This window comes from Tachypleus tridentatus, chromosome 4 (genome assembly GCF_004210375.1).
Source record: "Tachypleus tridentatus isolate NWPU-2018 chromosome 4, ASM421037v1, whole genome shotgun sequence".
NCBI lineage: Eukaryota > Metazoa > Arthropoda > Merostomata > Xiphosura > Limulidae > Tachypleus > Tachypleus tridentatus.
This window is the reverse complement of record NC_134828.1, coordinates 107,783,726-107,799,735: the sequence shown is the minus strand read 5'-3', so window position 1 is coordinate 107,799,735 and position 16,010 is coordinate 107,783,726. Positions and strand designations below refer to the sequence as shown.

The window sequence follows — 16,010 nt, the reverse complement described above, 5'->3', positions numbered from 1 at the left end:
TGGTGGATGTTTCACGTCTTGTATATTGTGTTTGAATGTCGTGGAGAATGTGCCTCAGTGTGTCAGCTATTGTCCAATTAAAGTTCTTAAACATTTACAGTTTAACCAATACTAACAAGAGAATAAAATCTTAAACAGGTACCGTTCTACTATCACTTGATAAATCAATAGCAAAAGTGAGAGAGACATTGCCCGCTGTCAAATTACGGTTTTAATGATGGTTAAACTTCCATGTCTTGGTGGTTAGGGGGCTCAATCCGTAATCTACTGGTCGCAGGTTCCAATTTCGTCATCAAACATGATCGTTTTATCATTATAATGATAAAATAGTAACCCAAGAGTTGGGGGTGTTGACTTAATACGTTTCCAATAGTCTATCACTTGGATGACTTGTGCAGACAGTCTTCCAGTAGTTTTGCTCGACATTCAATAAACAAATAATGACGGATGAGAATGACCAAATGACCATTGTAATAACTCTATTTTCAATTAGCTCAATACATATTTTCATCACCAAACTTGCAGCACTACAGCAGAGTCACCTGCATTTTGGTCTTTGTGTGTCACATTTTCATCACCAAACTTGCAGCACTACAGCAGAGTCACCTGCATTTTGGTCTTTGTGTGTCACATTTTCATCACCAAACTTGCAGCACTACAGCAGAGTCACCTGCATTTTGGTCTTTATGTGTCACATTTTCATCACCAAACTTGCAGCACTACAGCAGAGTCACCTGCATTTTGGTCTTTGTGTGTCACTAAATATTGCAGGTTTAAGGAGCAACGTTGTCCGAACCTAACGAACTTTCGACTGTAAAACATTCAAACGAAATTGCACCCATATAAGTTTACGGGCAATGAATACACCACAAAGAAAACAAAACATTGATAAATGGCAGTATGTGCCTTGAAACAATAAACGCCTGCTTACTGGATCGCGTGATAAACAAAATTGTACATTGATGAATTGAAAGAATTTGGAATAAAAATTTAAAATTGTGGGAGTTTAAGCTTCGGAGCTGGAAAAGCATCGTCAGTAAGTATTGAACTATAGAATGATTTTCAACTTTATATTTCATAATTATCGATATCATAAAAAGAAACAACAACAATTTATCAAACTTCTGGTGATTTGTTACTTGAAAATATTTGACCAAAGCTACTCGAGGGCTATCTGTGCTAGCCGTCCCTAACCGATACACTAGAGAGAATGAAGCTAACAAACACCACTTAGTACATCACTCGGGGCTACTATATTACAACGAATAGTGCGGTTGACCGTCACATTATAATGCCCCAACAGTTGCAAGAGCAAGCATGCTTAGCGTCCGATTTCATTCCCACGTCCCGAAGATTGCGAGTCAAGCGCACTAACCACCAGGAATATGCTAGGCTCCAGTGGTGAACTGACAAAGAAATTACTAGCACTTTCGTCCAACACTTGTGTACAATAATGACATGAAAAACACTTAACTCAAACAGTATAAAATTATTTATACTTCACACGTGCAATAGAAACGTTCACTCTACTTCCAAACGGTGAATACAGGTTACACAGCAAATCAAGCATTTAAAACACAAATACACATGTGATCATGATCTGCGTAGTAGCACGCAATAGTGTCGCATAAAAAGTTTAGTAAACCTAAAATGAGTTTCTTACTAACCTAATAAAATAATTATTAGCATATTTGGAAAATGGAGATGATTTTCATGTGAGCTTTTGAAATGTAATGAACCTAAAACTGTTTGTTGCTATGGTAACACTTATAGTTAAAACAATCTGACTGAAGAGTGTGTGTTTTCTTTCAGCATAGCCACCATCGGGCTGAGTCCACCGAGAGGAATCGAGCCTCTGATTTTAGCGTTGTAAATCCGTAACTTACTGCTGTACCAGTAGGGAACTTAACTGACGACAAAGACTCAATCTTATGAAGACAAAAGTAAATTAAAACTTAAAAATATCTTGTATGAGTTACAACGTATGTAAAACTAAGAGTAACATGACAGAGTTACAACTTATGTAAAACTAAGAATATCTTGACGGAGTTACAACTTATATAAAACTAAAAATAATTTGACAAATTTACAACTTATGTCAAACTAAGAATATCTTGTCAGAGTAGCTACTTATGTCAAACTAAGAATACCTTGACAGAGTAGCTACTTATGTCAAACTAAGAATATCTGATAGAGTTACAACTTATGTATAACTAAGAATATCTTGACAGAGTTACAACTTATGTATAACTAAGAATATCTTGACAGAGTTACAACTTATGTCAAACTAAGAATATCTGATACAGTTACAACTTATGTCAAACTAAGAATATCTTTACAGAATTACAATTCATGTGAAACTGACTACGTTTCCTATTTATAGAGATAATTAAGTCCATATATATCGACCTTCGCTGTAGACTGTACCGTAAGAACCAACATTTATGGTTCTGCCGTCTTCACGTCTCCAGAACACGACAGGAGCAGGATAACCCGAAGCCTTGCATCTGAGACTGATGCTTGACCGCTCTCCAACCACTATGTCGGAACTTGTCCCGTTTTCCAGGATAGTTGGAGGAACTGGAAAAGAAAAACGGGAAAAAACACGTGTCACAAAATATCCAAAAACACAACTCAATAATAACCAGCTGAAGAAAGATAATCCTTGCACACTAACAAAAGAATGTTGGTGTTTGTTTAATGTAAAGATACAGATTGGGCAGTCTGTGCTCCGTTCACAGCGGAAATTCGAGCCTTGGGTAGGATTGCAAGTCCAAAGTTTTACCGATAACTCACCAGAGGACACTAACAAAAGAATAGTATCACGTATTCATGTGCATGTAACAGCATGTTTAATTTTTGTGATACGAGTAAAGTAGAAAACAGAATTATGAAAAAGAGATATGATTTAATCTTTTGAAAACAGGATAAATTTAAAATGATAGTTTTCAACTTAACAGTGTTTTCTTAAAGAAAGTTGTAATAATAATAATAAAACACGTCTGAGGCTTCACAGAACTTAGCTGCTGTTAGAAGAAATATCTCACTTGAAAGTAAGAACCTTAAACGTATATAGTTTAAGGGTTAAAAGAGTTCAAGAAAAATAAGACAAATGTACGTTTCACAAATACGTCATTTATTCACGACCATGGTTTCGACAGTAAAGGCGTCGTCAGGTACAGACTGAAATGCTTTATGACAGTTTATAAATGTTTAAACAAAGAACCGGAAGTGACCTGGAGATTCACCTCGAGACACGTGGGGAGGAACTTGAGTTGGTTTGATCGTTAAATAATTTTTTTCTGGATTTATTTTAACACTTCTACCTATTTATAAACTTTCCAAACTGTCTTGTTTTTTACCTTTTTTTACAGATATGTAAAATATTCCAGTTTTTGTCTGGATTAAATTGTTTAGTTTCCATAAGATAGAATGCAATGTTTGAATTAATTTTCTTTAATTTCCAGCTTCTAGATTGTTCTTTAATTAAGGTTTCCATGAAACGTCCTGCTTGACCTATGTACACATTAGTTCAGTCTTAACACGTTAATTGGTAAACACCACTGTTGCTGTACTTTTTGATTGTACCTTTGTTTTTTGTACAACAAGTTTGCTATATTATTTTTACAGTAGAAGGCCAGTCTGTAGATTTCAATGTGTTTTATATATTTTATGAGAAAGTTTTCCAAATGTAGCTTATCTTAAATCATTTTATTTTCGTTGTCATGTGGTACAATATGCGGATATTTGATTTAACGTTTTTTTAAACAACAGTGTGTTAACTAACTCTGTTGTTTATCTATTGTTAACAGCAGTATATTGGATAGTTTTAAATTTAGTTTCATAAAGTTCAGATGAGAAGGGTACAGTGATAAGTCTGTACAACAAACTATTGAACACGGCAAGTTTGTGAGTTTGTTTGTTTTGCTTTTTGAAATTTCGCATAAAGCTACTCGAGGGCTATCTGTGCTAGCCGTCCCTAATTTAGCAGTGTAAGACTAGAGGGAAGGCAGCTAGTCATCACCACCCACCGCCAACTCTTGGACTACTCTTTTACCAACGAATAATGGGATTGACGGTAACATTATAACGCCCCCACGGCTGAAAGGGTGAGCATGTTTAGCGCGACTGGGATGCGAACCCGCGACCCTCGGATTACGAGTCGCACGCCTCACGCGCTCGGCCATGCCAGGCAAGTTTGTGAGATGCAGGATGTCTAGAAGAAACATATTAATGTTGTTACCATTATTCGGTTTTCTAAAGATATTAAAGGAATGTATACTACGCCAATATTTGAGTCTAAAAATTAATGTTTCTATTTTTTCCAAATTTCATGATAAATTTAATAAGTTTTTGTTTTGTTTTTTAATTTAGAGAAGTTACAAAATTGTCGAGTTGATGTTTAGATCCCGTCCAGAGACGAATCACATCATCAATATATTTATTCCAATATTCAAACGGTTTTGTATTATTTTCATCATTAAACAATTTATTTTATAAATTATCGATGAAATCTTCTGCCAGTAACAGAGATATGGAGAAACCATAGCTAACCTATCATTCTGTTTACATATTTGGTCATTGAATTTGAAGTTATTCTGATCTAATTAAGCTGTTATTAGCGTTTTTTTTGTTATTCCTTGGTTTTAACGGGCTAACAGTTATATTGGTTGTAACATATTTACTGTTGAACATTTATTTTAATACCTACGCTTGTTTCTGTACAGTTTTCTTTCTTGTATGTGAAGTATATTCTTGGCTGTGTATTGCGCAAGTATCGCCTGTTCTCCAAATTTGTAGAACGTTCTGGAAAGTGAGAATTAACAATATGTGTTTACGAAAACACGCTTGAATATTATTCAAACGTCGAGAAAATCGAGTGATTCCTATAAAACTGGGTTAGCCAGGAGACGGCAAAGAATATTATTGGACAAGTACAGACGGTGTGGCCTAGGAAGCTATAATTGCGATTAACGTCTATTAATTGAAATACTACAGAATTAGACAAGGAACGTTTATAGTTTTCGAACATAACAAAGTGTTCAACTTCAATGAATAACTTCGGACATTAAAAATCTTCATCACCGGAAAAAGTGAGCTTGTAAGGATATCAGGCTACCTGAGAAAAGATGGTGTTAGCTTAAGCGAGCTCCAAGAGTATCTACTCAGAATTAATTTGCTTCTCGTGGACCTGAATCATCGATAAAATATTCAGTCCTAGTAGGCCGGATAGAAAACTTAGTATTGTTTGTGAGTTTGTAAACACTTGTATGCAAATCATTAGTTCCGCGCTGGTTCAGCGTTACGTCTACGGATTTACAACGCTACAATCAGGGGTTCGATTCCCCTCGGTGAACTCAGCAGATAGCCCGAAGTGGCTTTGCTAAATGAAACACACACACAAACCATCATTTTAAATAACTATTAGTAATAATCGTTAGTATAAACTGTATTGTTTTTGTGTTCATATATTTGCGTTAATAAAGGAAATTGTGTGTATCAGTCTTGTTGATAAATATTAACATTTTATTAACTTCTAAATTCGAATTGAAATTGCTGGTTATTTGAAATAGTAATACGTTAATACTAACATTCGTAACATAATAAATCGGAAATTTGTCCGAAATAAATTATACGTATTGAGGTGATAAACAACAGACAGGCCTTATTCGGGCGCGAACCCGCGACCCTCAGATTACGAAGAGCACGCCTTAATGCCAGGCCTAGTAAATTTCGGATTGGTGGAAATAACAATGTTTGTATCTATACCAAAGTAATGTAAGTTCTCACTTATTTTATAGCGCTTGTTTAAATTATACATACATTTAATGAAAATATACAACTATATACAAGAGCTTTCACATTTCTTTCGTTTTCTCAAAGCAAAAACAAAAAGTCAAACATCAACTACAGACGACTTGAAACAAAATAAACAAACTGTACTTGTAGCAACATAAATGGTCCAGTATGGCCGGGTGGGTTGAGGCGTTTAACTCGTAATCTGAGGGTCGGCGGTTCGAATCGCGGTCGCACCAAACATGCTGGCCCTTTCAGCCGTGGGGGCGTTATAATGTGACTGTCAATCACACTATTCGTTGGTAAAAAAGTAGTCAAGAGTTGGCGGTGGGTGGTGATCACTAGCTGTTTTTCATCTAATCTTACACTGCTAAATTAGGGACGGCTAGCGAAGGTAGCCCTCGTGCAGCTTTGCGCGAAATTCAAAACGAAAAAGCAACATAAAATGGGCAAGTTGTCGACATTCTCTTGTTTTGTTTAGTCACTTTTCAATACAGACATGTTTAGGCAGATTTCTAATATACTTAGCTTGCGCATTGCAAGTAAGGCCTAAATCTAAACAAGAAGAATTGGAACTTACCACTTCATAAAGCATAAATAGCTAATATTTCATTTATGCCCTATTAAATATATATTGTACATTAAAACGGGAATGGATAAATTGAATTATAGAGTTTTGAAATAGTTTTGATGAAAAAATGTGGCATTGGTATTTTCAACCTCAATGGAAATTGTTCCGATACAAGGCTTAAGCGGGTAAGTCAGGGATCCTTAATGTTGAAGCATAGTTGTCTCTCGTTTTCTGCTAGCCACAGACAATAGACAATCAGAGAGCAACACTTACCGCTTATTATATTGTCACGAGTAACGGAATAGAAGGACATACAGTCACATTTGTTACATTCTCACAGTTGAGAATGTTGAGTCGCACCTTGACCCTCGGTGAGCAGCACTACACGCCAACCACTGTCTACGCCAGTAAACAATTGTGTTGTGTTGGCTTATCGCCTCAAAATAATTTTTGAGAGGTGGTTTGAAATCTACTGCATCGAATAAGTCCGAGACTGATTCTTTTCTGTTTATGAGAAATATACAAACTTGTTGAACGAAGCATAGAAATATACAAACATATTTTAATACTATAAATGAACACGAGGAAAAGTTGGTAAGTTTATTAGCGCTATACCTCACAGTATTTTATTCCAATATAAATTGTGAACGACTGAAACTTAGTGAAAAAATTCCCGCAGTTGTCTATATACAACGTTTAAGTATTGTGTGTATTTTCTTATAGCAAAGCCACATTGCTATAAAGTCACATATCTGCTGAGTCCACCGAGGGGAATCGCACCCCTGATTTTAGCGTTGTAAATCCAAAGACTTATTGCTTTACCAGCGGGGGACAATTAAGTATCTAAAGTGTCTTACTCATTCGTCAGTTGTGTTTTATTACTTTTCAGCCACACGGATTTATTAAACAATTCCATACTTTTGCACCTGGTAATTTATTGTATGTTAGATAACAATAATTTATCGATGAATTTCGTTGAAATAAGTGGTGTATGTCGAAAAAAATATATATTACTAATGTCAACTTCCTATTAAATTCTTAACAACAAACTACGATGTTTGATCATGGAAATGTTATACAAAAATGTAGGTTTAACACACAGCCTTACGTAGAGTCTATGCCGACCATTAAAATCTTACTCAGTTAAATTGTAGCTGTCAGTCCTAAAACTCAGATCTAACAAATTTTGTTATATTTAAGAGAATTTGCTCTTATACAAATAGAAATAATGGAGTTTATGCTTTTGCGAGTGCAATATATGCTTTCGGTAACGACTTTCAGCCGAGCATGGCACTTTTTCTTTGAGCACGCCTGTCAACGACTCATGGCTTAAACACTGGATCAACGTTCTGTCAAAATACAACCGAAAGAGCCGGAAAATAAACGGTGGATGTGAACGTAACTTAACAAATAATTCAGTCGGTTTGAGACGAGTCTAGCATCTCACTTTTCATGACAAACCTTATACAAACTCATTAATCCTGGTTTGTTTTTCACAAAAGGAGTTTACTTTCTAATGCTAATATCTTGATTAATTTTAAATCTCCTGGTATCTTGAATTAAGCTCTAATTTTAAAGTACTCGCTACGGTAATGAAAATTGTAAAAATCGCTCAAAATACTCTGCAAATGTTTTCAAATGAAAACAAACTTATGCGATGCGAGAAACAAAATTTACTTTTAAATTACGGAGTAAATTGTTTCAGCTGAAACCACAGAAGAAGAACGGCATAAATATGCTTTAAAAATTCAATTTTTCAATTAAGTTACTAGATAAATACAAATGCATTTATAGGGTAAGACGTATGATAGACAGAAAAATATTTTTCTTGATAGACGTTTTCTTTTTTACGGTTTCTGCACTCGCATTTCGACAGAAGTTGAACGACTTTGAATGTCCTTTTTGTACTCTTAATAACGTCTCATCAAACATCTTTATTATAGAAATGGATTTTACCAAATTATAGAAAATATTAACTAGTTAGTTACTTTCCTATTGTTAGATCAGGATTAGGTAATTTATTTTAAATGCCTTGACTATGTTTGAACACATGCTAATGTGTTCATATAATTTAGTATTTACATATGATTTAGTATTCACGTATGATTTAGTTTTTACATATGATTTATCATTTACACGTGATTTAATATTCACATATGATTTAATATTCATATATAATTTAACATTCATATATCCTTTAATATTCACATGTACCTTAATATCACGTATGATTTAGTATTCCCATGTGCTTTAATATTCACGTATGATTTAGTATTCCCATGTGCTTTAATATTCACGTATGATTTAGTATTCCCATGTGCTTTAATATTCACATGTACCTTAATATTCACGTATGATTTAGTATTCCCATGTGCTTTAATATTCACATATGATTTAATATTCATATATAATTTAACATTCATATATCCTTTAATATTCACATGTACCTTAATATTCACGTATGATTTAGTATTCCCATGTGCTTTAATATTCACATATGATTTAATATTCATATATAATTTAACATTCATATATCCTTTAATATTCACATGTACCTTAATATTCACGTATGATTTAGTATTCCCATGTACTTTAATATTCTCGTATGATTTAGTATTCCCATGTACTTTAATATTCTCGTATGATTTAGTTTTCCCATGTGCTTTAATATTCACATATGATTTAATCTACTCATACGAAGCAGCAGTTTTGTGAATGATTCACGATATCAATACAGACAACAGGAATTTTAATGGGTTTTTCATGGTTTTAACGATATTTTGATGAATGGTTCTTAATAAAGAAACGTACAATCTAGTGGGTTATAGTATGTATGTTAGTAAAATAATATCGTTCATTATTAACGTTGGGGTGGAAAGCAAAATATATATAGATATGTTTTTTTTGCATAAATAGATGAAAGTAACCAAATGTATGTTTATATCACACGAATATATCTTGAAGTACATATATACATACACCTATATATTGCGAGACTTTAGGTCGTGTATTTCCTTAGCTCCGTCTGTAGACACCACCGAACTTTAAGAATTTTTATTAAAATTCTATCTGTGGGGCTAAAGAAGCAGAAAAAAAAATCAATACTTACTACAATATACATATGAACCAAGTTTTAAGCCTAACCAATATATTTTTGTTTTTTTCAGGGATATTGACCGTTTTATGAATTTTTTTTGTTTGTGTTGTTCATGGTTAGATATGAGATCGAAAATTTAATTTAAAAATGTGATTGCTGTTTGTTGATGCGCGAGTATTAAGTTTGATCAGGTAAGTCCGAGTAGCTTCAGTAATTTTCAACTCTCATATTTGTATACATGTACATTTTTTCTAAAGGTATATTGCTTTGTTTGCAATTAATTTCATATTAAAAGGTAGGTAGGCTTTACAATGAGTTTCAAACTTTGATGTACTTTATCACATATGTGGTCTATAAGTTTCATATCTAGTGAAAAAACGTTCTGTTTATTGTACCCTCCTGTGGTTAGGATTAGAACTTTTCTTTGCAAACCTTTCAAAGTTTCATGACCACATAGTTTACATAATGTCGTTAGAAAAAGTTGAAATACTGAAGATCAGTAATGGCTTTTCGATGACCACAACAAAAATATTTGTCTTTCCGTTTATTACTTTAGCGCTATAAGTCCGTAAACTTACTGTCTACCTTCGAGTAATGTCTGATTTTTACGTACTGCAATAGCTTGCAAAGGATACTAGATAGACTACGGTTTATTTTCAAGAGAGGTGTCCATATTATTTTGGCGACGAGATGTACTCCTATATTACAGATATAAACTCTCATGCGTTTTTAAAACCACTGTTACGAAGTTGGTGCTTTTTCTTAATATAGGTGTCAAGCAAGTGTAAAAAACAAACAAATAATAATCTATTTTAGGAAGCTTTAAAAGAAATGTTTAAATAAGAAGTGTAAAAGAAGCGTACAAAATAACTTATAATTCAATACTTAAGACATTGTGCAGTTACATCCTATAGCACATGCTGTTGTAAAGTTACTATTCTTCTACGACTTTCAGAACTTACATGTGAAATGTTTCATATAGAAAGGTCTAGGTGTTTGCAACTTACCTGATGCAATTATTCACATGTACACAATAGGCATACAAGTTGGTATAATGTTTCTTAATTATTACTCAAATTTATGAAGAATGTAAAACACAATCAGTAAAATCCTAATAATACCGGTAACATGTTGGATGATGTTATATTTACATAAAAAAATTTGCATCAGAAATTCCAGCGAATGTTGTACTTGTCTATCTTATTATTATATTTAGGGTCAGAAATGCTAATTTTTGATACCTCTGAAGAACACTTTCCGAGATGCTAATTCGCCCCCCGCTAGTACAGCGGTAAGTCTCCGGATTTACAACGCTAAAATCAGGGGTTCGATTCCCCTCGGTGAGCTGAGCAGATAGCCCTATGTGGCTTTGCTGTAAGAAAAACAAACAAACAAACAAACAAGATGCTAATTCATGTAACAAGAGATGTATTGTATACAAATTAAAAAAATATATATTACACTAACCGTACGTACGCTTAGTCCGCGTCAGTGTACATAACAGTTATTATGTATTATAACAAAATTACACGAGTTGAAGGTTGCTACGTGTAACACTTTGTAGGAGTACATCTCGTTGCCAGAATATGGACATCTCTCTTGAAAATAAACCGTGGCCTATCTAGTATCCTTTGCAAGCTATTGCAGTACGTAAAAATTTGACACATTCTTCGTAGGTAAACAGTAAGTTTACAGACTTATAGCGCTAAAGTCCAGGGTTCGATGATCTGCGATGGACAGAGAACAGATAACATATTTTATGCTAAAACAAATAAGTAAAAGGATAGATGGATAAGTTAAGGTTGTGAAATGTGTGTGACTTATGTCAAAAATGTTGCAAATTAAGTAAATATGAAGAACGAAAAAATATATGTTGTTGAGTTCTGGGAACTTGATACGAGAGATCGTGATATTTTTTAGTCGTAGCATAAATTCAGCTGTATCCAACTTGAAATCTCTAAAACGTTCAAATTCAACCGCAAATTTTGTCAGGGAGTAACAATCGTTAACTTGTTAACTTTCAAATGATCGATTTTTTTTTCACACTGACCACTAATAATAAGTTCCAGACCGCTTCATCATTCTGGATGATTTTATAGTTTTCTATTACACAAAACTCTTTGTAAGGAACTGAGGAAAAGCACGATAAAATCTCTCATCTTTTAAAATTAAACTACACGGTAACAAGTGTTTTCACTTAATAATAATTGTTTGTTTGTTTTGGAATTTCGCACAAAGCAACTCGAGGGCTATCTGTGCTAGCCGTCCCTAATTTAGCAGTGTAAAACTAGGCAGCTAGTCATCACCACCCACCGCCAACTCTTGGGCTACTCTTTTACCAACGAATAGTGGGATTGACCGTCACATTATAACGCCCCCACGGCCGGGAGGGCTAGCATGTTTTGGCGCGACTTGGGCGCGAACCCGCGACCCTCAGATTACGAAGCGCACGCCTTAACGCGCTAATAATAATAATAATATTGATGATCGGTTCTCTTCATTTTAACTATGACTTCTAAGTTATTAAAGTTGCGGATATAAAAGCAGTTTAAGGCATGAATATCTTAGAAAATGCGTTTCAAAAGCAAAGTAACTTGAACTCATAGTTGGAATTGCAATAGACTCACAGAAAGTTTCTCTTATAAGATCGATAAACATACGAGTTCAGTGTTTGTTCTCCACGAGTGTGGACACTCTGTATGATTGAAAAAAATCATACGTCACCATCAACAATGCTTTATATCATTTTGTCTTGGGTAGAATCCCACCAGCACTGTAATTTTGCTTACTGATCCCGAGCTTCGTGGAGGGTGAGAACTATATCACTCTAAATCAGAGCGATGGCTGAAAATGAGGTTTGAAGGGACAGAGCACTTCGACAGTAATGGTGTTGTGTCAGTTTTAAAGGACTGAGATGGCGTGGTTTGGGTGTGGGCTGTATTTGGCATTTTGTGCGTGATGCCTGTCTATAACGAAATTGTGCATCAAAAATTCCTTTTGGTGTTATGACGGAATGGTTTGCTGAGTAGGGTAATGCTACTAGGAAAAAAGAGTAATACATGCTTGATTTTAAAATAACTATATCAACATTGAATATGTTCTACTTAGAACCCAGATGTTAAACTTATAGGACATTTTAGGATAATCTAAAACTATTTATCAAAAAAAGGGTTAGATCACATGGTTTTAGTCTTCAGTATTTGGGTGAGATTTTCAAACAACAATGGAGACAACTTGTACCAAAACCAATCGGAGCCTAGTTTTCATGAAAGATAGCAGAACTTTTTTGGACAAAGACGGTGTGACATCGTATTATTGAAGTGATCACTATGATATACTCAACAGTGTATTGTCACACCGTATCAAGAGAAATGATCACTAAGGTATAATTAGCACTGTATTATTTTGGAAGTATGAAATTATATTAGGATTCACGTAGCAAAGAGGTTGTTGAACTCCATTTTGAATCACTGTAATTAAATCAGCTATGTCAACTAAATATAGTTGACAGACACGAACGTATCAAATATTCACTTCCATTGGAACTGGTTATATTTCATTCTTTAAGTATGGGTTTGATGTGGCCTATTAACTAGAGTGCTCGGACTGTGATATAAAAGCAACAACCAATTATCATTAAGTTAGATAAGAGTAGCCCAAGTGTTGGCGTTGGGTGCTGTCGATTAGCTGCCTCACTTCTAATCTATCAGTTAGGAACTAAGAACAGTTAAAGTTATACGTAGATATCTCCTTATATATAACTGAGCGAAAATTCTAAAACGAATCAACGGTTGACTTGTATATAGTTGAAAACAAAGGAAATATTAGAGAAAAAAATGAAAATATTTAATTTGTTTTGTTGTGATTTTAAGCCAAGAAGTACACAATGAAATATATGTGCTGTGCCCACCAGAAGTATTAACCCTTCAAACTTGCCGATGAACCACTATAGGGCCAGATAAAAGAGAAAAGTGTAAAAGATCTAGATATGATACCAGCTATTGATAATTAACAGAATGAAATACGTAAATCTTTAAACATAGTTTTTGTAATGAAAAACAAATATAATCATATTTTTTAGGATAAAGACACTATGTTATAGATCAGATGTGTTCTTAGAAATATATATCTCTGCGGGCGAGTATCTTTGTGTTATTCAAAATGCTGTAGAAGGTTTTACTATCAAATATTGTTTTTGCGATATTTTTTCTACAGATAAGAAACAAGCTTGAAAGTGTGTTGCGTTTTGATAAAAGCGCTTTTCATTGGAGCCCTGAGCTAACGGTGCTCTTTGAAACTACCTCATATATTAAAACACTATTTTGCTTAGAGAAACTTGAATTTTATATGAGTCCTCACAGAATTATTTCGGCATTTTATGGTTTGTGAAGGACATTTGGTATCTTAGAAGACTCCGGTTTCTCAGCCTGCCATTAATTTGCATCTCTAAAAAGATGCTATAAACATCGAAGCTGGAATGGGTGACTTGTATAGCAAAACATTTTTATAACCTTTTGTAAGAAATGCATTCCTCGTGGGCTTCCTTTCGAGGCAATAATAATAGTAAGATGAAGAGGCGAAATGTGTACAATGCTTTTAGAAGGATGACATTGTAGCAGCTCAATGATGCAGTGGAGGTAAGAATTCGGTTAAACTAAGCTTATTCTGTTTGGATAGTGGACAATAAATGACCCCAATTAGCATAGAGATGGACCACATCAGCAGATGGGTTCCTTACTTATTACCGATAATTTGTTAAAAGTTTTTAAAAAGATTCTCGATGGATCTCCCTTCTGAAATGGTTCCATAGTTGTAATCACCTTTGTAGTAATAAAATCGAAAGCGAAAAGTCCAAAGGTCGTAAATAACCAACTGAAAACCTTCCATACGACAATTTTTTTTAAAACCTTTTGATTCAAAACGGAAGAAAGACTGCTTTCCCGGATGGATTTTCTCATTACCTTCCATCTACAACGTATAAACAAGACTGCTAGAACCAGAATCTACTTCATTAATTTCAACACAGACTAAAGATTCTTACAATTATCAGTTTTGTTCCGTAAAGTCAAAGTTTGTTTTCTCATAAGCTATTAATTTAAACGACAAAACAGAAAAGAAACTGTGCAGCATCTATACGATAATTAGTCCTAAGTAATCAGACTTGAAAACATAAAACGTTTCGCAAAATTTTCGATTTCAGTTTCTTTTTTTATTTTATTTTAAGCGAAATTATATGCATTACATTTGCCAAAATTAAAAACAAAATTCATGTAATGTATTCCGCTAAAGATAATGTTATTTCTTATTAACATAATCACGTCCTCTTATTTACATTATGGGAAACAATAAGTCATGAACTAACATTTCTTTAGTATTCGCTGACCTACAAAATTCAATACGATGTGAATTATTTGGGTCATAGGGTCAAATGTAATACTGAAGTATTTTGGTTAAATAAAGTCATAGGGTCAAACGTAATACTGAAGTATTTGGGTTAAATAAAGTCATAGGGTCAAACGTAATACTGAAGTATTTGAGTTAAATAAAGTCATAGGGTCAAACGTAATACTGAAGTATTTGGGTTAAATAAAGTCATAGGGTCAAACGTAGTACTGAAGTATTTGGGTTAAATAAAGTCATAGGGTCAAACGTAGTACTGAAGTATTTGGGTTAAATAAAGTCATAAGGTCAAACGTAATACTGAAGTATTTGGGTTAAATAAAGTCATAGGGTCAAACGTAATACTGAAGTATTTGAAATAAAATATTCTTTAAAAAATCACATTTCCTGTCTATCACCTTGTTCAACAAATACATATAGCTAATACGGTGCTTACGAATGCAAATCTAGAATAATAAAGCAATGTCGTTTTGATAATAGTACCTGGAAATACATCGGAGAAATAAAGCGAAAGAGGAGTTTTTTAACCTTGTTTCGAATAAAATGGACTGAATTACCTTAAAACATTTTGGTTTCAGTTGCTTTTGTAAAGAATGCTCGTAGAAATTGTTCAAAAACTCATTTACTGAAAAAACACACATCACAATCGTTAATTCTACATTTATCTAATTAATTTATATTATAAAAAAGTGATGATTACTTAAGCCTAAAAACGAATACCAGCACATACGCTAACACTTGGGTTAAGGAACACGTCATTTAACGTCAAATGTGCCATACCTAAAAATCAAGCTCTAGATTCATTCGTAGTGACATATAAACAGACATTCAGATACATACTGAATGTCAGGTCCAAGAAACAGACATTCAGGTACATATTGAATGTCAGGTCCAAGAAACAGACATTCAGATACATACTGAATGTCAGGTCCAAGAAACACACATTCAGATACATACTGAATGTCAGGTCCAAGAAACACAATTCAGATACATACTGAATGCCAGGTCCAAGAAACAGACATTCAGATACATACTGAATGTCAGGTCTAAGAAACAGACATTCAGATACATACTGAATGTCAGGTCCAAGAAACACACATTCAGATACATACTGAATGTCAGGTCCAAGAAACACAATTCAGATAC

The 16,010-nt window shown here is 34.0% G+C and overlaps 1 protein-coding gene across 3 annotated transcripts in view; it reads right to left on the bottom strand.

The window, feature by feature from the left end:
- LOC143249858 (lachesin-like) overlaps positions 1–16,010 on the bottom strand; it is a 235,792-nt gene that overhangs the window by 14,021 nt on the left and 205,761 nt on the right. For 2 of the 3 annotated variants that reach the window (XM_076500416.1, XM_076500419.1), the window contains exon 4: positions 2,410–2,580. In XM_076500416.1, the coding sequence (XP_076356531.1) occupies positions 2,410–2,580 (171 nt within the window). The remainder of the gene's footprint in view (positions 1–2,409; positions 2,581–16,010) is intronic. The other variant, XM_076500417.1, reaches the window with a different exon arrangement.